At 44.7% G+C, this 26056-nt stretch overlaps 1 protein-coding gene across 2 annotated transcripts in view; it reads right to left on the bottom strand.

Moving 5' to 3' along the window:
* Positions 1–26056, bottom strand: part of HDGFL3 (HDGF like 3) — a 48648-nt gene that overhangs the window by 10984 nt on the left and 11608 nt on the right. For both annotated transcript variants that reach the window (XM_039490073.1, XM_039490074.1), the window contains exons 2-4: positions 4514–4590; positions 1916–2054; positions 186–344 (exon numbers count right to left, since the gene is read on the bottom strand). In XM_039490073.1, the coding sequence (XP_039346007.1) occupies positions 186–344; positions 1916–2054; positions 4514–4590 (375 nt within the window). The remainder of the gene's footprint in view (positions 1–185; positions 345–1915; positions 2055–4513; positions 4591–26056) is intronic.

Genomic DNA, 26056 nt, shown 5'->3' with positions numbered 1-26056 from the left:
GTGGCAGAGCAGGAAATTGAATCCAGGTCTCCCAAATACCAGGATAGAGCCCTAACCTCTAGACCAACTCTCCTCTCTAGTTCAATAAACCCCACTATTTTGGCACAGAAATCTAGACACTGCAGAAGGCAGGACTACACTGCCAGTACAATGCACAAGTGACAATGGAAAAGCTCCTGGATCACCTTTGAAGTGTAGGATTTTTTTCGTTTTGAGCCTGCTTTTTCATTCTTTCTTTTGCCTTTTCCATCCTCTTCTACCCGATCACCTTCCTCCTCGCTGCTCGCATCGGCCGTATTTCCTCCTTCTCCCTCAGTTTCTGACGAGCTCTGTTGCTGGATTGCCTTTGAAATAATAAATAATTATTATTATTATTAACTAAAACTCCTCCCAAATAATTAATTTTTGCCATGTCCCATATTGCACAGGGAGATCCTAAGAAGAGAGAGCTTGCACTTTTATCATTTTACTCAGGAATAAATTAGCCTGATCTTACAACCGGTACTGAGTTGGGGGCGACTGCGGAGATCCCAGCGGCGGCTTGCCTCTGGAGCATGGGGCCAACATTGGCGATGCTCCTGGTACTGGCATGGACATGACGTCCCAGGCCGCCTGCAGGGCCTCCGACGTGGAGGGCATCCGGACATCCGGGGAAGCCTGCTCCGACTGGGCCGGGCTACTCCGCTTGACTTTAGTCGGAGGCCTAGAGGCCGATGGGGATCGAGGACTGCCCAACACAGGTCTAGTCTCTGCCCCAGATTTACTCTGGTGCCGGGGTGGAGAAGGCCTCGTCTTAGCCTTCTTGGCGTGCCCCGTGGACGGGGAGTGGTGCCGACAAGTAGATGGTGCCCGGGGGTCACCGCGCACTGACACTGCAGTGCCCGGTGCCGACTCGGAGCGGGGTCAATGCCAACTCCATGAGGATAGCCCAGGGCCTAATGTCTCTCTCTCTCTTGGTCCGAGGTTTAAACGACTGCAAGTCTTACAGCGATCGCTGAGATGAGTTTCACCCAAACTGCGTAGACAGTCTGCGTGCGGATCACTCACTGGCATCGGGTGCCTACAAGTGTCACATGACTTTAAACCCGGTGCACGGGGCATGCCCCGGCCCGGGCGCACAACTGAACTAAATTAAAACTAATCGAGTACTAACTACAGGTCACATACGCTGAACAAACAAGAGTTCTGGGGACAAGCTACAGCAAAGCTGGAGCAGAGCAGTTCTGAAGCACCTTCACTGGCAGCAAGAAGGAACTGAGGGTAGGGGGAGAGCGCAGCGCCATGGAGGCACCACTCCAGGGGTTGTTAGGGGAACTCCCCTATGGGAACTGTTAGGGGAAAAACTTCCGACACTGGTGCACGTGGTGAGCACACACCCCTATTGTGGAATACACATGAGCAAATCACTCGAAGAAGAACATATGATGGGGACAACTGTTAAATGCAGTCACTGCTCCTATCAAAACCTCTTGCTCTGCCTTTTCCCCTCCCCAAATTTCTATAATGCTGTTATACATTGTCAATGCAAAAATCCTCAGCCCATTGTCAAGTTAGAGGGCAGCACAGTGCTATAAAAATAAACAACAAAAGGAACTGGGCACCAAATATTCATGTTTACATAGAATTCAATAAACACACTCTACTTTTGAATTCACCTATACCTGCTGCAGAATTTTCCAGACTACTGCATAGACCAAGGAGCTGTGCTGTATAATTAAGATCCCATTTGTCACAGAGTACGAGATCATGCTTCTCTTTCTGTTATACAGTTACATTCCCATCACCAGCTCAGAAACCCTTCAATACTATCCAAACCACGGCCTTCTAGCACCAGCTACCCAGTAGTTACACGGATAAGACCCTCAACAGGAATATAAGTAAGATAAGGAGGAATGGAAGGGAAGCTGTCATTTACCTGGTATCCAGTAAACTTGACTCCAGGGTTGTTTTCTATTTCCCACAGTCCTTCGTTAAATCCTTTTCGTTTGTTCGACTTCCCAAATTTATCTTTATATTCTTTATATGGGAAGAGGTCTTTGGGCCCCAGGAATGCACTGCATTTTAACAAAGTTGACATTCAAAAAATATTGTTAGGATTTTTTTCCTGCAAGTTAAACACATGTTGCAGATGTGATTCCTATTCTTATGTTCATCGCATTCAGGGACGGCTCTAGCTTTGCCGCCCCAAGCAAAAAAAAAAAAAAGGGTGGCCGGACTGCCGAAGGGGGAAAAAAACAGAAAACCCTACTGCCTGCCGGACTGCCGAAGGGAAAAAGAAAAAAGAAAAAAGAAAAGAAAAGAAAGGCAGCCTCAAGGAGCGTGTGGAGGGCGGTCAAGGCGGCTCACAGGGAGGTGAAAAGTGGCGCTGCAGCCCGCTCGCAGCCGGGCGAGAGGGACTCCCCCTCTGGCCTTGGGATGCTTCTCCTCGCCGGGCAGGCGGCGCCCCCAGGGGCTGCAGGAGGTGCTGGCTCAGCCGCTCCTTTAAAGGCGGCTCGGCTGGGCCGTGCTCAGAGCGGTGTGGCAGGCGGGGGCTGGTGCAGGCGGCGGGAAGTGGCGTGTCCCGGGGAGCCCAGAGGCATGGGGAGCAGCGGGGATCACTAGTTTCTGCCCCCGGGTTCGGGGTCCGTGGCCCAGCTGGGCTGGGACTGGCGGAGCGTGGGGAGCCGGCCGGGGGTTCCGGAGCTGCAGACCGGGCTGCCAAAGGGAAAAAAACGAAAAAAAGAACCACGGTAGGGAGGCCAGAATGTGCTGTCCCAAGATTGGCTGGAATGCCGCCCCTTACAATGTACCACCCCAGGCACATGCTTTCTCATCTGGTGCCTGGAGCCGGCCCTGATTGCATTAAATCGTTATACTCTGGCTGATTTTGTGTTAGTGCTGTGAATCTGAATTCCTCAACTTTTGATGTTTTGAAATCATGCTGTGCATCTTTAAAAACAGCTATTACTTAGTCTCATGTATTATATTAATTACTGCTGAGAATGCTGCAAATCGGGAACAGACTAAAAATAATACTGTATAAAAAATTTAAGTGCATGGAGAAATGCTAGAACCCATGAGCCAAAACCTACCCCTTTGTTATGTGGCCGTAATGGCTGTAGTATTTATTATCATCTTAGGAACCCCATTGTGAACAAAAAGGTGGTTCCTGCCCACAAACACTTACAACTAAATATAACAAGACACAACAGATGGAAATTTTAGTTCTGTTTTTACACAAAACGTAAAAAATAAAAATCATCCCAACCTGGGTTTGAGATCTTTGCAGTATCCTTCATGGAGGAGGATAGTTTTCACTGCTCTGCTGTAACAGAGCTAACGAGACGCACTCTGCAGTTTATTATTAGTTATTCTTTATAAAATATGGAGATAACTGCAGAATGCATTTCTGTTCCTGAGGTAAAAATCAGATCACAGGCTAATAATAACTCTGAGGCAAATGAGGTCATTAGCCCAAAATTAAGCCACTGCAGAGTTAACAGTAAGCAACGTCTAATTAATATTATTATTCTAAGATGCGATAATTAACTATTTAGAGACTCTTTACTCCCACCCATTTCCGCCGCCCCACCCAGCTCAGTTCTTCCACCATCCCTTCTGTTCCACCTTCCTCCACCCTGCAACACAGAAGAATATTTATTTTAAGCACTAAGTGGAAATAGCGTGAGACTCCTGATTCAGCTTAGCTCTTTTTCCATTTGCCCGCCACCAATCTTCTCACCCTGCCCTGTTCTATGTTTATGCAGAAATACAAGCTTACAAGGCCAGATTATTAAAAGTATTTAGGTACCTCATAGGATTTTCAAATGCATCTAGGTGCCTAAGGTCCCACTGATTTCAATGGGTTTTAGGTGCTGATGGGCTTTTGAAAATCCCACCAGGTGCCTAAATACCTTTGAAAATCTGGCCCATAGTAAAGAGAAAATCCTTGCTCTTTCACTGACTTTGAGTCAGTTACTCCCCCCAAATTAATATTAACTTGAGCTAAAAATTAGAGACACTCAAATTTCAATTAAGAAAAAACACTTTCTAAACCCCTCTTTATTGCTGAAGGGACAAATTCTGACCCCAGTGAAGTCAATGGGAGTTTTGGTACCAGTTTCAATGGGATCGGACTGAGCCCAAAAAGGTGTTTGAATATAATACATTCATCTTGGTTAGCTCAAGTATAATGTACTTTTAGCATAGATCTGGCTCCTGGTGAGCCATTAACATAGTCATGTCAAAATGTGTACATGCAAGAAACATGGGCCCTGATTCCCACTGACATGCAGTCCCCGATGAACCACCCTGGCCCTGTAGGGTGGCATTCACAATCACACCCACATTAAGGCTCCTTTACACTACCAGAGCCAGATTCAGGCCCACAGTATCTACTTCTAGTCTTACACTGGTTTCAATCAAGATTTACTCCATTAATGTCAATGGAGAGACACAGGAATAAGAACAGTTTGAGTGAAAGGAGATTCAGGCCCACACATTTCCAAACAAACCACCGTGTTCATTCACTTACGTTTCATGAGTCCCAAAAAAGAAGATAGGGTACTTATTTGCTGGAGGCTTCACAGCTCCCTCAGGGAGTTCATCAATCTGTGGGATAGAAAGGGACACAGGACTGTTACCATGTTCCAGCCAATCTCAGAAGCCAGACAAACCACAAAGGTGTGATTGGAGATTTCACGACTTCCTGGAGGTCCCGTTCTGTGCTTGGGGCTTGTTTATTTTAATGAGTTTATATTTTATAACAAGTGTATGTGTCTGCGAAGCACCTCAGTGGCAAACTTGAAGCGCCAATTCCTCCATTTAGCCACAGAACAGGTACGTTGGGGGAACCCTGCACTACCACGTATCTACCTATGATACTTATCTGGCCCCCACAACCACAGTATCTGAAGGCCTCTCAATCTTTAATGTATTTATCCCCACAACACCCCTGTGAGCTAAAGAAGCACCATTATCCCCATTTTACAGATGAGGACCAGACTGACTGACTTGCCTGAGGTCACACAGGAAATCTATGGCAACGGAGGGACTTGCACATAGGTCTCCTGAGTTCTAAGCTAGCACCCTAACCACCAGACCAGCCTTCCTCTCAACCCTCTTCCTGCTCACCTGCACTGGGAATGATAACTTCATCTCCATGCCCATTTGGTCCCTGGTCTCTGCTGAGGCTACCAACAAGGCTACCAAGGAGTGCTCCTTGTGCTGGGGGCGGGGTTGTGAGGTATGCGCTTATCTCCCAAGAACTGGACAGAGACCACCAAGCTCATATCACACAGGTCACCAAGCAGACAGATGGCAACTTTCAATAGAGAACTAGGGCCAGCCCCTCAGCTGATGTAAATCAGAGTAGCTCCACTGACTTCAGCTCAGTGGTGCCACGTTACATCAGCTGATGATCTGGTTTCTGAGCCAACAAGGAACCTGTCTTTCTAAGACATTTCATGAAAACTTTTCAAAATTGTATCTACGCTAATGTAAGTGTTAGGGATCTTATCTAAACTCATATAAAGGAAGAGCAAAGAGTGACTGAGGGTTCAGTCTAGTAGCAAGTCCTTAGCTGAACTCAGTATGGCCACAGGCAAGAGCTTTGCGGCTATTCTTCAGTACCAGAAACAGATGGAGGGAAGGTTGTCCAGGATGTTACCTGAGCCCCAGTTTTCACTGAAATTCATGTTTTAAATGAGCACCCACCAATCATTTTATTTCCTGGTTAATTCCTATTTTAAATACAGGTACCTGACTGTAACTGCAGGAAAAAGAATGTGGAGGGAAACATTCAGACCCTGCCACTCACTCACAAATGCAGATTGGTAGCAAGTCAGGGTTTCCATGGCTTTCAGACTGCAACAAATGTTATGCTACTTAAAGCTAGAAGTGTCTAAACTTCATAGCAACAAGGTCTAAGATGATAGTTTTCCAGGAGCCTGGGGGATGCACCCAATTTGCAGGAATGGGTCTAAGGTGACCAGATGTCCTGATCTTATAGAGACAGTCCCAATTATTGGGTCTTTTTCTTATATAGGCTTCTGTTACCCCCCATCCCGATTTTTCACACTTGCTATCTGGTCACCCTAAATGGGTCATACTGCAGTCACCCTCATCTTCAGTATGACCAGGAGAGAAACTAGGTCCAGAATGGGCCAGACAATGCGGCTAAAGGGATCACTGCACATGGGATCACAGAGGCAGTCTCTGCAGGCTACACCTCCATGTTAAATTTGAGGTCCAGCCATGGATGCATTGTAGGAAGATGTGGTGTTCAGTGCCAGCGGAGTTCCTCATGGAATGAAACTAACAACTGCAAATCATCTGAAGAGTGAAGACTGATACTGAGGAGTGAAGACATGCTCAGTGTGGAATGCTGATCAGGAGGAACATTTCTTACACAGAGCCCCAAGGAAGGATATTCACATGACCCTGAGACTAGGGTATGGGATGTTATAACAGATGATGTTCTGGACTCTGCAGGAGTAAGGATCCTCTCCCGAACACTGTCTGCAGTGTAGTCAGACCACTTGCCACATTCCCTGGCAGCTTCTGTTGCCAGCTGTGAGTAGCACCAAGGAGGTATGGGAAAGGGAGGAGTTGAGTTCTCTCTCTGTCTTGCTGCTCACTTGTTCTCTATTCCTCAGTAAGTTCATCCATTGACTGACCACCCCACTGCCTTTGTGTCATCTTAGGAAGTCGTCAAAGTGCTTTTCACTGCTTTAGAAAATTGTGCACACCATAATCTTTCCGAAAGTTATTAAACATAAATCTGCACTGGACAGCTCCAGGATGGGCTTGTGAAGCTCCCACTGCATTACATGTACACTCCAACCTCCCACTGTGTTGCCGAGGGCCAGACACTTCCTACCTTCACTGACAGGGCTGTGACCCACACCCTTCAGATTAAAATCTCTAAATACCTACGGGGGTGGAGTCAATCTCTAACGGTATGTCTACACTGTGATAAAAAACCTGCAGTACCGAGTTTCAGAGCCCAGCTCAGGTGACGGGCTCGCAAGGCGCAGGTTGCAGGACTACAGAACTGCAGGGTAGACGTCTGAGCTTGGGTTGGCGCCCGAGCTCTGAGACTGCGCAAGGGGAGAAGGTCTCAGAGCCCAGGCGCTGGCCCAAGCCTGAACGTCTACAGTGCAATTTTACAGCCACACAGCCCGAGCCCTGCGACCTGAGTCAGCTGACCAGAGTCAGCCATGGCCATGCCATGGGTCTTTTATACAGGCATGTCCTTAGTGTTATACAGGACCCCATCCTGTTACTGTTGAACTCAAAGGCAAAATCTCCATTGAGTTTAGGGCGAGCAGAACCCAGTAATACAGAAGGTTCTCTGTTCTTTTTCTGTTTGATAAACCTCTGTGCAGTCTTCCCACGTGAGACTATTAGGGGAAAACCTGCCTGACCTACCATACAAAAGAGAAACATGTGGGGCTACTTTTGATTGACCGATGAAGAATAAATGCCTATTATTTAACTAACCGAATAACCTCAGCGCTCCCTGAAAACGACTACTATTTTCCATAAAGGGATACTGAGGAGGCCAGCAGCCATGTTGCCAGCTCCCTGCTGCTGAGCTCAGCCCCAAATCACTGCCATCCTCCAGGATGTTTTGATTAAATCCACTAACATTTGGATCTGATATTTCCCTCTGTGCCAGCAAGATCAAAGCAAGGGTGGGGGGGAACCCCTGAGTAGCTCAAACCAGGAACAAAAGAGATAAATGCACCCAGGCTAAGACAGTGTGCTACAGTCACAGAAACATAGCGAATGACTGGGACATCTATCTACTACACCGCCTAACTGCTGCTTCGTTTTGCTTCTGGAAGGAAACAGACCGAATTTAAAGTGCCTGGTGTAACCTGCAATCAGATTGGTGGGATTTGTTTTTTTTTCTGAAGCAAAACAGATGGTGCGCTGGATCTTGAGCCACCCTGTGTGTGAATCTGATCTGTGCATCGATCTCATCATAAACATTCATTTCAATTACCCCTAAAATAAAGCAGGTGGTTTCAGATTTCCAGTTTCCTCTCCTTTACTTCTGTTGCTTTCATCTGCTTAATGAATAACAACTGCTTTCTTTCTAAACAAGCTTAGCACAGTAGTGCCTCCAGGCATTTGTTTGCTAGCCAAATGGCCCAGCTTTGGAGCCCTTTTACTGGACTTGTGGTAATTAAATGCAGTCTTCGAGGTGCAGGTCTGCAAGTGGAACATGCACTCCCCACATCACTAGTTGGTGCAGGGGTTTTAGTAAAGCATGTTGCTACGGTCAACAAACATGAGTGACAGATCAGACCATTTACTGCAATCTCCTTGAAAGACCTTATTGTCTTCAGTTTATGTATTATTGTGGGCTGGGACTGTATGCAACTTCTGTGGGGGCAGATGGGACAGACTATACTGTCTAGATAATACTGAGACTGTGCCAGACCAGTATGGATTTTTGGGACAATAAGTGTTAAGTGGATTTCCTGGGAAATCCATAGGGAGCAGTTAATGCAAAAACCGAGTCATCTGACACTATGCCCTCAAGAAAGGGTCATTGTCTGCTGATTACCTGTTACAGAAGGGCAAGAGGCCCGAGCTGTATGAAGAAATGGCTGATCTGCCCAGCCTTGGTTCTGAAGCAAAGATGGATGAACTTATAACCAAGGGAAAAACCTCGTTGTGGGATTTGAAGGACTAAAACCTACCAGAGTTCTAGGATGGAGTTGGGGTGACCTCTGGGGTAAGCCTTTTAGCATGTGTATAGGTGCTTTTCTTGATTTAATGTTTTTTCTAAAGCGCTTTCATCTTAAGAATCGATGTATTTGCTTAAAAGGAGCTGGTGGTAACTTACAGCTGTTGGCAATACACTGGTCATCACCTTCAGAGTGAAAGCAAAGTGCAAGCAGTGGCCTGTTTAGGCAGCTTGGCTTGCTGGGGATATCACAGTGTCAAGCAGGGAGCTGTGCAGCCTTAAAATCCCTGGCCAGGAGGGAGTGAAATGTGAGTCTCCACCCAGAGGAGAGGTGACTGCTGGGAGCTGGAAAGCTAAAGCAAGTGCCCTTGGTGGGCCATGGAGGAGGAACACAGGTGCAGCTGTCCTGAAACTCCAAAAACACATTGTCAGGGTTCCCTTCTGAACTCTGGGGTACAGATGTTGGGACCCTCATGAAAGATCCTCTAAGCTTATTTCTACTAGCTTAGGTTAAAAACTGCCCCAAGGCACAAATTCCTTTCCTTGTCCTTGGATGGTATTGCTCCCACCACCAAGTGATTTAGACAAAAATTGCAGGAAAGAATCACTTGGAGTCCCTATTCCCCCAAAATATCTCCCCAAGCCTCTTGACACCCCTTTCCTGGGGAGGCTTGAGAATAATATACCAACCAATTGGTTACAGTGTGAGCACAGACCAAACCCTTTGGCTTTTAGGACACTGAAAATCAATCAGGTTCTTAAATCAATCAGGGGGAGGGATAGCTCAGTGGTTTGAGCATTGGTCTGCTAAACCCGGGGCTGTGAGTTCAATCCTTGAGGAGGCCACTTAGGGATCTGGGGCAAAAATTAGTCCTGCTAGTGAAGGCAGGGGGCTGGACTCAATGACCTTTCAAGGTCCCTTACAGCTCTAGGAGACTGGTATATCTCCAATTATTACCTTAAAAGAAGAACTTTATTATAAAGAAAAAGTAAAAGAATCACACCTGCAAAATCAGGATGGAAGGTAACTTTACAGGGTAATAAAAAGATTTAAAACACAGAGGACCCCCCCTCTGGACTCAGTTTCACAGTTACAAAAAAAAAAAGGGAATAAAACTACCTCTTGGCAGAGGGAAAATTCATAAACTAAAACAAAAGATAATCTAATGCATTTCCTTGCCTTACTTACAATTTTTGTAATCTTAGATTAGAATCATAGAATGTCAGGGCTGGATGGGACCTCAGGAGGTCACCTAGTCTAACCCCCTGCTCAAAGCAGGACCAATCCCCAGACAGATTTTTGCCCCATATCCCTAAATGGCCCCCTCAAGGATTGAACTCACAATCCTGGGTTTAGCAGGCCAATACGCTAATCATTTCAGGTATGTTTTCAGAAGATGTTTTATCTGCCTGGTCTCTCTCTCAGTCCAGAAAGGGAACAACAAAGAGAGCACAAACAAAACGCCCCCCTCTCCACCGATTTGAAAGTATCGGTCCTTTTGGTCAGGTGCCAAACAGGTTATTTGAACTTCTTAACCCCTTGCAGGTAAAGACTCAGTACAGCTGCTCAGGAGGGATTTTATGCTGTATGTTTATGACACACATAAAGGTCAATTTTGTCATAATTTTTCACACACAAATCCTTTTAGTTTGTAAACAACCTCAATACGGGCCTGGTCTTGTGGCTCTTAGTGGTGCTGCACAGTAGCTGGCTCCTCGCGTCGTATTCCCAACTGATTCCTGAAGGCTGGATTCTGCAGCATTTAACCCTCAAGTAAAAGCAGCAAAGAGTCCTGTGGCACCTTATAGACTAACAGACGTTTGGGAGCATGAGCTTTCGTGGGTGAATACCCACTTCGTCGGATACCCACAAGTAGCTCCACTGGAACCAAGGAGACTGTTTGGCGAGTGAGGTACTAACTCTCTGGGCTACAGTGTGGGGTTTAAACCACAGCCCTGCCTGGGGGCAGTGCCGAGCTGCACATTCCTAGGAGAAGCACTGGTGAGACTGTGCTTCAGAGAAGCCCAAACCCTCACAGTGCTGCTTCTTGCACATGGGGGAGATGCAGTCTGCTCCATCCACCAAGATGGAAGAGATTGTTCCCTTGCATGTGATGGCCCCACTGTGCAGGCTAGTGCAGAGCTGGGGGGGCAGTAAGGCCATGACCCTGCTTCTTCCTCCCTGCCCCCCACCCCTTTTGGGTGTTCAGCTTCCCAGCAGGCCCTACGGTCCCTGGAGCACAGCGGCTGTTACTATCAGCAGCCCCTGCCCAGCCACACAAGGGGGAAAACATTTGGAATAATGAAACATTTCCTAAAGCTTCACTAACTTACACCAGGCCACCGAGGGGCTATACAGGCAGTCACAGCACACAGTCATCCCAGCCCAGCCACATCCTCTTTCCCTTAGGAAGGGCCCCTGTGCTGGTAGGTAGCCTGGCATGCAGCCACTGTTCTGACTCTTGGCTGTGTGGCAATCACCCCATGTCGGGGGAAGCAATCGGTTGAGATGGTTTTCTGGCTGTTTGGTGCCATCAGAGCAGAAGCTGACCCATTATGTTTGACAAGGTATTCTATATTGCAAACATGTTTTGCTATCAAGAAAACATGAAACAAACAGGAAAGATTAACTTGACTGCGCATAGATACATATGTGGACATAGAAACCACAAGAACAGGGAATTGAAATTGCAGAGCAGTAACCACTGACTGTTATGATATGCAGTAAGTGCCTTTGACTGGCAAAAGCACAGAGAAGCATTGCAGAATCTCCCACTGAAATGTCTGGAGTCAGAGCACAGCAATCAAGTCAAACTGCAAACTGGTTAAAGTTGCTCATTATTACCAACAAAGACAAAGCATCTTGATATTTTGCAATTAGCTAATTAACAGAAAGAATGGCTAAAAGCAGCCTTCTTCAGAATCTATTGGTGGAACAGATTACTCGCTTTCCTCCATGCTGGTGTTTTTATCTCCATCAACTTACACATTTCAGCTAAAGAAGGAAAACACATGTTTTTTAAATAGAGTAGTGTAAGCTACTGGGAGCCACCAGAATGAATAAATCCTTTTTTCAGCACTTATTTAAAATAATACATCATTCAACACAGAGAATATCAGGGTTGGAAGAGACCTCAGGAGGTCATCTTTCTAGTCCAATCCCCTGCTCAAAGCAGGACTAATCCCCAGACAGATCTTTACCCCAGATCCCTAAATGGCCCCCTCAAGGATAGAATTCACAATCCTGGGTTTAGCAGGCCAGTGCTCAAACCAAAGTACTGCACAAACCATGAACGTATTTGTTTTAGTGAAATGCAACCACCACTACAGCTTCACCAAATGTAGCCTTCCTTGCATCTTGTGCTATGGAGGGCAAGTCTAAGTAATCATGCAAACACCAGGTGCGCATGGATATAATTTGTATGCAGCACACTTTGCAGCAGACCTCCACCTCCATTATTTGAAACTTTGGTCCAACAAATGTTTTCCATCGCTAGTTTCTATTATCTAATCCTGTGGTATTTAAATCAAGCCAAACTTCCACAGAAATTGCCTAAGAACTGCAGAATGTGGCCCATGATTTTCAAGACTGCATGTCACTTTAACCACAGACTAATTCTTCCTCTGCTGTAGATCATACTTTAAAAATACAAGTGGGCGATGCTGACACATGTACATTTTTCACCAATTAAAAAAAAAAACTTTACAAAAGGGTGGGACTAGAAACAGAATTTAACAATAAAAAATAATTGTTCTGCTCTAAAGGTAAAAAAAATGACTCTAGGCATGTGAAAGTAGAATCAGCAAAAAAAAAAAAGATGAAAAAAGAGCAGTGGCATCTCTGCTGCTGGAAGTGACTGAAGGCTACTGTACAGATAGCAAGAAATGACAATATAAAGGCATCAATCCTTCCTTTGCTTCTGTGCAAGCTCAGGACCATGACCAGATTTAAAGAAGACAATAAAGGGTTAACGGAAGCCCAAACAATCCAGGCGGGCATGGCCTTGCTAAGCAGGAGCAGCAGTCCTGCAGTTGAATACGTCTCTAATTAGCATCATATTTACAAAAAACCCAAAAGTTAAAACTTATTTATGGCTGGGTTGCATTAGTCTTCAATATGAAGCTGGGACCCAGGAGCTTATGACTCTGATCCAACGAACGACTTAAGCACATATGTAACTTCAAAGCCAACAAGATTATTTATGTGCTTAAAATTATGCATATGCTTAATTTTTTTGCTGGATCAGGACCTACCCTTCCCAGAATGCAATGTTCCACGTTGATCCAGATGGTCACATCTGCAAACTGCAGCTGCAAACTGCTCCATTTTCTGCCACCAAAGTGTATCCCCAGCAAGCTCTCAATGATGTTTTTGCAATATTACTGTTAGCCACCAGGTGGCGCGATTGCTAGGTCTGTTTCTTTGAACGTATAGGAGTTGATTTTAGAGAAATCTTGTTGCCAGCTTTGCAGGTTGGTTAAAACAACAAGTAAGCAGAGTAGAGTTTGTTGTGCCTGAATTTCTCTGTCTGACTGAATCGCTTCTTAGATGCAGACACGTTCCCTGCAGGTTATATCGACCCAAGCAAACCAAGCTTTACATGTTGCCAAAACAGGAGGGTCCTTGAGTGGGCAAAATTTGGCCATCCTGGTTTGTGGTCTTACCCCTAAGAATGTTTGTGAATCCTGAGTAAAGGATATACAAATGTGGTACTGGCCCACACAGAAAATAAAAACCAATTCAATAAAGTTGTTGAAACAACAAGAAATGAGAAATTTTAGGGGCTGCATGAGCACAACTACCTCCATTCTCTCCTGCCAGCTTCATTCTCATGAGCCAATGGGAGATTAAAACTGACAAAAGTCCTGCTCTCTGCTATGCTTAGAGATCAAAAATTCTGCCACGTTCTACATCCTGTCTGCCCATAGCTGTCGGGAAGGGTGGCCTGAAGGCATGACATGCTCATTGACAATACTGGGATTGTTATTGTTGGGTTTTACAGTGTTGAAACTGCGGTTTTATTACTTTACTGCGGGGGCAGGGATAAAGTGGGAAATGTCAAATCAGGCTGAATCAAATATTTGGGCTTGTCTGCTCGATCATAACCCTTTCATCTTCATGAATCCAAGCTTTCATTAAAAAAAAAAAAACAACCCAAAAAACAGAAAAAATGTTGCTAGCGCCCACAGTTGTGAGGGTAACCTTGAAAATGTGAACCGAGTGTAAACAGGTTCCGTGCTGCAGTCTGAGGACTGACTTTTACTAATCATTTTCAGATTTAATTCATTTTAAAAAATCCCTCCATTTTTTAATATGGGTCCTGGGCACCATTTCCAATCTGCCACAGCCGATGTCAGGAGTCTTGCTGCAGAGTTTCAGTCCAGCTTACTGCAGAATACACAAAGCCTTGTATATTATGTGGCCCGGGACCAGCCCTATTTGAGAAGGCAATGGGGCCTGGGGAGACTGCAGGTACCAGAATGCCGAATGGAGCTGGCAGATCCTAGAAGATGTAATATTAGAGGCTCATCATCAAGCTATTCTGACGCAGAGGAAAGATAAGAAGAGCCACAGATGGCCAATGTGGCTGCACAAGGAGCTTTTTAGGTATCTAAAACCCAAAAGGGATACATACAGGAAATGGAAGGACAAAGTTTACATGGGAATAGTGCGAGCGTGCAGGGATAAAATCAGGAAAGCGAAGGCAAAGAATAAGTTACAGCTGACAAGAAAGCTTAGAGACAACAGGAAGGGGCTCTAAAGGTAATAAGAAGAGATATACTAATCTCCTAGAACTGGAAGGGACCTTGAAAGGTCATTGAGTCCAGCCCCCTGCCTTCACTAGCAGTACCAATTTTTGCCCCAGATCCCTAAGTGGCCCCCTCAAGGACTGAATTCACAACCCTGGGTTTAGCAGGCCAATGCTCAAACCACTGAGCTATCCCTCCCCCCCTCTACAAATATGTCGGACAAAAAAGAAAGATCAAGGATGGTGCGGGGTCTGCTGCTCAATGGAGAAGGTGAGCTGGTAACAGAAGATGCTCAATGCCTACTTTGCTTCACTCTTCTCACAAAAAATAACATGTGACCAGATGACTAGCGAAGTTACCATAGACAGTAAAGGGGAAAGGATGCAGATCAGGATAAGTAAAGAACAAGTCAGATCTTCTGACTAATCTGAATGAATTCAAGTCAGCAGAGCTTGATGCTACTCACCCCAGGTGCTGAAGGAATTAGCTGAAGATATTTCAGAGCCATTGGCAATAATATTTGCAAATTCATGGATGACAGGAGAGGTCCCAGAACACTGGAGAAGGGCTAACGTAGCACCCATCTTTGGAAAAGGAGGAGCCGGGGAACTACAGACCAATCAGCCTGACTTTGATACCTGGGAAGCTACTAGAGCAATGTATAAAACATTCAATTTGCAAATACCTGGAGGATGAGGGAGTGATCATGCATTTACTAAGAACCAACCATGCCAAACCAGCTTGATTTCCTTCTTTGACAAGGTAACCGGTTTGGTGGATAGGGGGAATATGGTGGATATTATATAACTGGACTTTAACAAGGCGTTTGACAGTCCCACATGACATTCCTATAAGTAAGTTGGGGAAATGCAGGCTTGGTAGAACTATCATTAAATGGATACATAATTGGTTAAACAACTGCAAACAAAGAGTAACTATTAATGAAATGATGTCAGATTGGAAGGAGGTCTCAAGTGGGGTTCCACAGGGATGTGTTTTCGGTCCGGTGTTATTTAACATCTTTATTAATGACCTGGATGTGCAAATAGAGAGCATACTGATCAAATCTGCAGATGACACAAAGCTGGGAGGGGGGTTGCAAACACTTTGGAGGATACAGCTACAATTCAAAGGGATCTGCATAAATTGGAGAACTCGGCTATCAACAACAAAATGAAATTCAACAATGACAAATAAAAGGTGCTACACTTAGGGTAGAAAAACCAAATGCACAAATACAGAATGGGAGATAACTGGCTTGCTGCTGAAAGTACTGCTGAAAAGGATCTGGGAGTTGTGGTGGATCACAACCTCAACATGAGTCAACAATGTGATGCTGTTGCAAAAAAAGCAAATGCAATTGTAGGTTGCATTAACAGAGGTGTAGCATGTAAGTCACGGGAGGTGATAGTACTGCTCTACTTGGCGCTTGTTAGGCCTCAGTTGGAGTGCTGCGTCCAATTCTGATCACCGCTGTATTAGAAAGGATCCAGAGAAACTGGAAAGGATCCAGAGGTGAGCAACAAAAATGATCAAAGGGATGAAATGCAAGCCATATGAGCGAAGGCTGAAGGAACTGGGGATGTTTAGTTGGGAAAAAAGGTGAGTAAGAGGGGACATGGTAACAGTCTTCAAATACTTGAAAGGCTGCCATAAAAAAAAGATGGAGAAAAATTGTTCTCTCTTGCCAGGCAGGACAAGAGAAAATAGGTTCAAACTACAGCATAGCAGATTTAGATTAAATCTCAGGAAAAACTTCCTAACTGTAAGAACAGCCGGACAATTGAACAGACTGCCTAGGGTGGTTAAGGAAGCTCCTTCACTGGAGGTTTTCAAAAGGAGGCTGAATAGCCATCTGTCTTGGATGGTTTAGACACAACAAATCCTGCATCTTGGCAGGGAGTTGGACTAGATGGCCCTCAGGTCCCTTCTAACCCTATGGCTCTATGATTTCAATGCGATGCTCCACTTAGTTGTGAATGGACATGAACATACTAAAGACAAGGGAGGGTGCAATCTGCTCCATTTTCTGCAAATTAAATGCAGCCCCAAGACTCCAGCCAGTGTGGCTCTCGGTTTGACACTTTTGTTGTATCAGATGCTATTTGGGGCTTTGGTCACGCACTTAATTTTATTCCTTAAGGAAGGTGTTACACAAAATATGCCTGCTTGCCCCTCATTTGCCTGGGTCTTTAGTGCACGCCCTATAGCTACAGAGAATGCTGCTGGGATTACTGAAACACTCTTTTTAACTGCGTGCAGTTGAAGAAAATGCTCCCACCTTGAAAAAGAACATAGAATTTCTGTCCCTCAAAAGCACTGATTACAAGAAAGACCCATGGTAATAGAGCATTTTGTTCTTCAGTGCATCTCCCTAGAGGTGGATTCAATATTCAGAGTCAAGCAAGCAGGCTGAGAGGTTGGAGCACCTAAGATCAAGTGCTAGCTTTGACAACATTAATCGAAAATGGTTTTCAGAAAAACCTGAAGATCTGAGCCATATTTCTGGACCCAACAGCAGCATATGGCAGTTTGGCACATGGTACTCTTAGTCAAATTGTTAAGAGCACTCCTAGCATGGGTAGTCATTGACCTTCTCCGCAATAGACATTTCGGAGTGCGCATAGGAGACAGAGTTAGTGCATGGAAAAGACAAACCAATGGTCTACCTCAACGCTCTGTGCTGCCACTTCTTCTTACCCCAAACAACCTTCTTCTTACCAAGTCCTGCAAATTCACATACACAGATGGCATTTGCCTTAGGTGACCAAGCACCGTCACTCCCAGAACTTGAAGATGCCTTGACTTGATTAAGATGGCTGAATTCTGTAGTCAATGGCATTTACAACCAAGTACAACCAAGACAGTTTTGAGTGTGTTCCACCTTTACAACTCCAGAGCAGCCCAAGAACTGGATATCTTTCTCAACGGACATTGCTTGAAACACAAATCCCACCCAGTTTAACACAGAGCAACCCCTAGGTAGATCTCTTACATGTTTAAGCACCTGAGGAAAACTGCAGCTAAAGTGAGGTTTCATAACAACTTTCTAGGCAAATTGGCCAGCACTTCATGGGAAGTAATTGCTCAAACTCTCCAATTATCCAGTTTAGCCTTCTGTTACTCTGCAGCAGAATACTGTACTCCATTCTGGCTCCATTCTTCTCACATCAAGTTGGTTGTCACACAACTATATTCAACCATGAGCATCAAAACTGGGACAATTTGACCCACACTAGTCTTGTGGCTCCCCATGTCAAGCAACATCATTCCGCCACACAACCCCCATGAGGATGCTACAGCCAGAATGGCTGAGAAGGTCAATCCAAACCCAAGCCTACCACTATACAAAGACCTCTTCTATCAACCAAAAGCATGCCTATCATCGAGGCACCCATGGTGGGCCTACTTGCCCTGCCCAGATTTCTCAGTGACATCAATGTGGCAAGAAGAATGGTCCATAGCTGATGTCAGAAACCAGTCTCTTATAACTGACCCAACTATGTGTGTCCCAGGTTTTGATTTGCCATAGTGCTCATGGGCCCTTCTGAACTGATTTTGAATGGGCCAGGGTCAGTGTGCAGGCAGTCTTCACACGTGGGGCCAACAAGAAGATCCCACATGCGTCTATGGCCAAAGGCAGTCATTGTCTCACATCACTGAGCACTGCCCTTTGAGTTTGACCAGATCTGATAGTCGGCTGAGGCCTGTGCACTTCGCTAATGAGTCTACCACAAATTGCCTTGACAAGCTCTGATCCAATAAGATGACAATGGATTACAACATTTTTAGTGCCTTGCAACGCAATACTGTTTTGATATCAATTCTACTTCAACACTACAGTGTATTCCAGGGGTGTATTTGTCATTCCAACAGGAGTGGACAGACACTTAGACACACGATGGGTATCAGTGTTTTGCAAGGGCCGGTGTAGAGCCTACTAATTTAAAAGCACAGGTGTAAATGTCCACACCAATGTAGCTGTTTGCAAGATCTGGGCTATTGTTAGTTTCACAGTTCAGTCACTTGGGTCACATTCTTTATACTCCTATTTACTAATCTCTGTAATACCTTTCACGGAATAAAGGTGTTAGTAGCCAAGGGTGAAATTCATTCTGGAGACAAAGGCCCTCTGCACCAGATACAGCTGTGCGGAGTCAGTCAAGTGGCCACGTAAAGGGGTGTCTTCTGCAGCCCCTGGATGTTATGGAGAAAGTATTTGCACTGGCCCGGTACGGACTTGTGTTGAAAACAGGCTGGGGGAGGGGCCACAGGATTCATGATGACATGGCTCTCCTGGTCCTAGTGTGGATAGTGTGGATGACCTGCAGCTGTTATTCCAGCCCAAAGGTTGGAGTAGTGACTCCAGGGGAGGGAGGAGCCATGTATTGTAGTCTTGCGTTCTAGCCTGGGGGGTGTGGGGGTTGCAGAATGGATTTTGCCTCCCAAATTAAAGTCTCCCCATAAAGCCCAGTTACTCTTGTTTATTTGCAAGTAAAGTGAATTGCCCCAACATGAACCCAACCTGGAGGGAAAATTATAAACTCTAACTGAATAACAATGAAATTGTAGAGTGAAGTGTGATTGCATTTAGCTTAGATCCAGTGATTCCTTCTTAGCCTCACGGTAAACTCGAGTGGTAAAATTAAGCATATGTTTAATGGTTTGGAAGATTGGGGTCTTAATGTGCAGTCCTCCTCCCCTCTAAAAACGTTAATATATTTATATTTTCCTATATAAAATACATGTTATGTTACATTTATGCAACCTGACTTCATACAGCCTTAACTCAATCTAATTTGTTGTTTTTCCATGCATGTTAATATTAAATATTATAATTATTTTTCCTTTAAAACAGAAATGACATACATAGTATGCAAGAGAGCTTGGTTTTCACCACACTGCTACCATAGTAGCTGATCAAAAACATGTTTTACATCAGTTTACTATTTCGTTTTCTACAGCAGCTGTGAAGAAACAGCATATTACACTGACTCATCTTGTGCAAATGACTAGGCAAAGGCAATTACACAGAGAAGAGGGCATGGTTACTAAGATATATGTTTGGAGCTGATAAGAACATCAGGGAACACTAAACATATATAATTCATGCTGGAGTCCAAATACTGTGCTGAATTAGACCTCATGCATCTCTATGGAGTTCAAATGTGGGCCTGTATGTCTCTTTTTACCATTTTAATCCCCAGTGTCTCTCATTTTGCTACTGTAACCCACTGGTGAGTGTGTGTTACAGGTCCCCCTCTGTGCCTTTACAGAGCGTATATAGAGCCAGGGGCACATTCGCTCAAGCTGTAACAAATTATGCTTTTTAGCTCTGGAGGTCCCCAGTTCAATTCTCGGTGTGTTGGACAAGATGGCGACCATCTCATTATGTTGGTCTTCCAAACTATAAACTTTGGGGCAGAGATTATATTGATATTTATGTCATGTACAAGGCCAACCCTATTGTTGGTGCGTGACAGGTAACTAAAATAACAATAATCATCATCTAGCTGCAACTGTCGGAGAAACTAGCTTCCAACTGAACCAACTCTTTCAATACCTCTAAGGGTATTGCCACTCTGGAAGATGAGATGTAAGTTGAGCAACGGCACAGTGGTTCATCTCTCTAAAGAGACTGACCTCTCATCATCACCATCTTCTTCTAGCCTTAGTCCCATCTATATGGGGTTGGCTCTTTGAGTCCTTCTCCATTCCAGTCTGTCTTGAAAAAGTTCCTTGGAAAATCCACAGCAAATCAGATCCCATTGTATAACATCCATCCATCTAGTTTGGGGTCTTCCTACCCATCATATTATTATTATTACTCTTTATTTGCATTACCGTTGTGCCTAAGAGCCCCAATCATGGATCAGGAACTCCTCACAATATATTGTCCCTAAAATATTTATTGTCTTGGCTTCCAAAATCCTTACAAGCACTGCTGAACACAGGGCTTCACAGTATACACCAAAGTAGTAGTAAGTATTTGCAAGATCAGATCCTCTCCAGAATAATAATGTGGCAATCACAGCAAGAGAATGGATTCATTCATGAGGCATGATATTGTGTAAGAGGCCTTGCAAAATATTGGTACAAAATGTTAACAGTGTTTTAATGAGGAGCCGATGTCTGATAAATACATTCTTTCCAATGTTTTCACCTCTGAATGTAGGAATTTGTGTCATTTCAACAGAAGCGCCCATTTAAAAAAAGCTCCTTCAGAAATCTGACCCAAATCCTCCACAAAAACAAAAGCTCCAGGACAGACTCATTCAAACAAATGCAGGTAAATCAAAATCTTTTTAACCTACAAAAGAAGCTTGTTATCAGTGATACATAATTGCCATTTCTTAGTTTTCAACCACAAGGCTTAATAACTTTCTTCAAGCTGTGAGCATATGGCAAAGAAATGTTTGCATTTGCCATCAATAGGACAAATAGAGGTAAGAAGTGTGAACAACTGGTAAAGAAGGAAGACCCTGAAAAAATAACTATTGTTAAAGAGCTGGTAAGGGAATACCTGAACAATGTGAACATGTATGAATCAGTCGGTCCGGATGATATACAAAGGGAACCACCATCTATTGAGTTTGCTGGACCACTGACAATTATTTTTGAAAAATCATGGGTAGTTGGAGAGGTACTGGAATAAGCAAATGTCATACTGATTTTCAGAAAAGGAAAGAAGAGTGGGTCCATTTTAGGCTCCAACTTTGTAATACACATGCAGAGCCTGGGACCTGCATGCAGCTCTACTGACTTCAATGGAGCTCTACACAGGCAAGGCGGTCTGCTTCCACAGGCAGTATTGCAGGATCAGGTCCTTAGACTATAAATTCCCTGGGATAAGCCTTCCTTCCTCCGTATGGCTCACAGTGCCTAACACACTAAGCTCCTCTCCTGCAAATGGATCTGCACCGACTGACCACTATACATGCATGAAGGTCTGGGTAAAATAATGGGAGAGGTAAAAAAAATCAACAAACATTTGGTGAGATAATGGAAAAATGAATAATAGGAAGCACAGGACTATGAAAAGTAAGACAAACATGAGCCCCTGATATTGCAAACACTTCCACATATGAGTAAGCCATGAATGGATGTAATCTAATTTGACTTTAGATAACAGCATCTCACAAAATCCTTAGTGAAAAATGAATTCACATTGGCTCAGATAGAAACAGTAGCATCTGGACTGAAAACTGACTAATAACTGATTGATTTACGAGAATGATAATGATAAAAAATAAAATCATATGTTACTTGGAGGAGGTGTCTGCCTTGGGTGGGTTCACTGTTAGGACCAGCCTCCTTTAATAGCTTTACCCGGTTCTGGAAGAGGGAGTAAGTGATAGTACACTTGGAAAGTTTGCAAACACCAGTGAGGACAAAGACTTGATTCGGCTCTCACACCAGCATAAACATGGAGAAAGTCCACTGAGGCCAATGGCATTAGCAACAGTGTGAGAGTAGACTCAGGACCCTTGACCAATCAGAACTGTGGGCTGAAAGCAACAAAACAGAAATGTTGTTTGGAAAAGTGAAAGTGAAGGCAATCGGACACCATGCGAGGGAGATATCTGGGAAGCAGCAATGCTGAAAGGGGCCTAGAGAAGATAGCGAAGTGCAGGTTAGACATGAACTGGCAATGTGATATGGCTACTAAAGAGGCCAGTGCAATCTGGGCTCCTTGTGCAGACACACAACCTGTCACAGAGCAGGGAGTGTGACAGGGTGTATCAACCCCACACTGGTGAGGCGAGGGTTAAGGAGCTGCTCTGGATGAAGGAAGCCACGCCCCTCACCTCTGCTGGGCATGCTCCCAGTAGCAGGAGCGTTCAAAAGGGAGCAGCTCAGCTCAGTCTGGGCGGATCGAGGAGGGCAGTTGGGTGCAGCAGCCTCCTGCTGAGACGTCGCTGAGACGCCAAGCTGCCGGGACCAAGCCTCTTAGCCAAATTGCCAGAAACCTACCAACTACAAGAGCCAAGGGCGATGACTCGCTATCGCCAGGGAAAGGGGCTCCAGAGACGAACCGTGAGGGAGCCAGGTGTGATCCCAAGACCGAGCCGTGGCATCAATGGATATACAGGAAACAGGGGTAGGAAGTGACCCACGGAGCATGAGTAAGGATACCAGACCCTATGCCATGTATATGGCCTACTGCTTTGTAGCACCCTGGGTCAAAACCTGGTGGAGTAGGGTGGGCCTGGGTCCCGCCCCCACTCATTGGGACAATACCCCGAGGCAGAGCAGTCCTGGACTCTCACCGTTGGGTGACGCTACCGTGAACTGTAGCTGCTAGGCAAGCGGCCCTGGACACTCGCCACTAAGTGGTACTGCCAGCCTGGGGCACACAGGCTGCTCCCAGCAGGGAGATGACAGTTACGCTCTCTGTGGCCTTGCTGTGACCACACCTAGCACACTGCTCCAGCTCTGCACCACAACAAACTGAAGGGAATTTACAGAGAAGCAGCAAAAGCAATGCAGGGGCTGGAGAGGCTGATAAACATGTAACGATTAAGGGTGATCATTATCCCAGTGCAGAGGGACCACATACGGCTGTCTGCATCACTTCCGCTCCTGGGGACAACCCGCACCTCTGCTTTCATAACCCTGGTGGCTTCCTTGGCAGCAGAACTGGGGTGGTCTCATGGTATAAACTGAAGGGAGGGGAGAGGATAAATCATATACCTCCCCTGTAAGGCAGAGACCAAAGCTTCCTGGGAGCATCATCCCTATGTCTAGAGTTTTCCCCAAATGTCCTAACAAACCAATTTATAGGTAACATTAGGTCTAACATATTCTCCTAGCTCCTCAAGATCCATTTGCAACCCCTTCCCCTCCCCGCATTTACTGCATTTCTTAGCTTATCACCATCTCCAGCCTTCCGCAGACACCTGCGCAGGGTCCCATTTAATCAGACTAGGGTATGTCTGACTCAAAGCACTTTCACACTTGAACCTTCATTTTGGGTTAGGATTCATACACATTTATGAATGGATTTTTCTCTCAAAACAATACCCACGCTACTTATACTTGGGGAGCTATACAGTGTCCTGGCTAGTAATAACAGAGACCTTGAAAACCCACCCCACAGACTGGAGCACTAGAGTGCGAGGTATTCATGAAAACAAAATGGTGCCCACGGTTGTCCAGTCCATGAGCAGCCAGAGACACAGGCACAATCCCAGTGTGACACAACACCCCATATTCTTCATAGTAACATTATTATACGAGTATGGTATAATTATGATGTATTTTATGCAATATAAGGCATGTGAGGTATCATTGAAAAGGTTATGATTTACTGAATCTGATTATCTTATTTGTATGTATGTATTATTTTTGTATCTGGAGTTAGGAATATTGACTGTGTATCTGTATTACAAATATGTTTACACCTGAGGAACGCCCACCAGCCAGAATGCACTCAGTCGAGATGGTTGGGCCATTAGAGAAAACAATAGACCTTAGAAGAAGCTAATCTCCCACCGAGGAGCCTTCCTGAGGATGCTACAAATAGCCTCCAAGTCATGGTTGCTATGACTCTACTGGGGCATGTGACAAGATCAGCTGGTGCTGGACTCCATCTTGGAATACCAGTGTTTTTCCACTGACTGGGCGTGGGAACCAAGCTTGGAGACAAAGGGTTCCTGCCCTATGCAAAAGCTATTTAAGGCAGGGGAGTGACATCATCGTGGTTCTTCACTGACTCCAAGAGTCTCCTTTGGGTGGGGAAAGACTTGAGGAGCAAAGACTGCAGGGGGGTGGGGAGGAAGGCTGGATCCAGGCTAGAGGGATTTTTAGCCTGTGAAGGGAATACCTGGGGTTTTAAGCTGAAAGCAAGTGCAGCTGGCCCCTTAAGAACCTGCAGCAGCTTAAATCATCCTTTAGGGTGTGAATTTGCTACTCATATCCAATCTCTTTAGTATATTAAGCTTAGATTGTGTTTTTGTTTATTTGCTAGGTAACCTACTTTGATCTGTTTGCGATCCCTTATAATCACTTAAAGTCTATCTTTTGTTGTTAATAGATTTATTTTTGCCTTGTCTAAAACCGGTAAGTGTGGGAGTCATAACTTGGGGCAAAAAGCTGTTGTACATTTCCTCTCCCCATTGAGGGAGAGGGCAAATTTCATGAGCTTACGCTGTACAGATGACGTGGTATCTGAGTCTGTCGGTTGCTGATGTGTTCCCATGCATTTCTGAAGTACTATTGCTTGCTTGCTTTTCACCTACCCCGCACTGTCTGGCAATACATTCTTAGGGTTTTGACAAAAATCTCCTGCAGTTCCCAGTATATGCTACTCCATCACGTTGGCCCTGATCCTGCAAACATTTATGCATATGCTTAAATTTAAGCATGTGAGTAGTCCCTCAAAAGTGAATTCATAAGGATCTGTAGGATAAAGGCCTTTGCTTGCTGGCTGTAGCTAATATGTATTTATTTTTGGTAAATGTAGTAACAAACTCTTATATGGGTCTGCCTCCCATTGCTGTTTGCATTAACAGCGTGTCTCTTACATTTTCTTTTACTCACTGCCTCCATGGGTTTTTTTCTGCAATTGCATTTGTAAGTAGGCATGCATTACCAGGTCCTAAGAGCGAATGCAAGTGTATTGGCTCCCTGGGCTCAAACATCCTTTTATGATTAGCATCACTGCCTTCCCAGCAGTCCCAACCAGGTCACTGCTGTCTGGAACCTTTTCTCCATCTCATGGTTCATCTGTCATTTTTCCCTTTCTTCCCTCACTGCTCACTCACTCTGGCTGGGTAGTATATATTCACACATTGCTTTGTTAACTTATGGTCTTAAGGAAATTCCTTGGTGTACAGAACATCCATGGCTTGGCTTTTTCTCTCTGGTGTTATATGGTGCCTTCAGTTCAAGCTGCTAAACTGAAGCTGGCAGCTAGCTTCTCTCTAGGCTTTTACATACTGCTGCAAGGCAAAATAACTTGTTGTTTCCAGTCTGTATTTTTAGGGCTGCAGCTGTACACTAATTATCTTGCCACGTTGGTGTAAGAGGCTATTTAGAGAGATTTAGGGATATAATACATTTTCATAAACCATGAGACATATTCTCCAGACTTATACCCCTTCAACCTTGGGGGTTTGTATTGGACATAACACTGCCGCATGTTGTCTCCAATCTTTTATGCTGACTTCTGAAGGCATTTCTAGACTTTAGGGAGGTCATACAAAAGGCTGGGAGATGAGTATTAAATCTTGCTGAAATCCAAGAACATTCTGTGTCGTTTGGGATCAGCAGTGATGCAAAAGATAATATTTGGGTTTACCCTGGATCATTTGGAGTATGTGGGACTTTGGAATGGAGAAATGGGAATTACAGCATGGCCATGGAAGTCTGCTATTTTATGTTGCTGTAGTATTTATTCTAATTAGTCACTTTCTTTGTTTGTTTTCAGCACAAGAAAAAAAACCAACAGGTTTATGTGGGTCCTTCAGCTTCCCAGTCAGACAGTAAGAAAAAAACAAAGCAAGACTGGAAATGAATCTGCACTTTATTTCCAATTTCTGTACCACGTTTAGAACTAATCATTACAAAAAATTATGTAAAACTCTCTGAAAAATCCAAAGCCAGTAATGCAGAGCCTTTTTT

This window comes from Mauremys reevesii, linkage group 10, assembly GCF_016161935.1.
Source record: "Mauremys reevesii isolate NIE-2019 linkage group 10, ASM1616193v1, whole genome shotgun sequence".
NCBI lineage: Eukaryota > Metazoa > Chordata > Testudines > Geoemydidae > Mauremys > Mauremys reevesii.
Note: the sequence above shows the minus strand (reverse complement) of the source record. Positions and strands in the feature narration are given on the sequence as shown.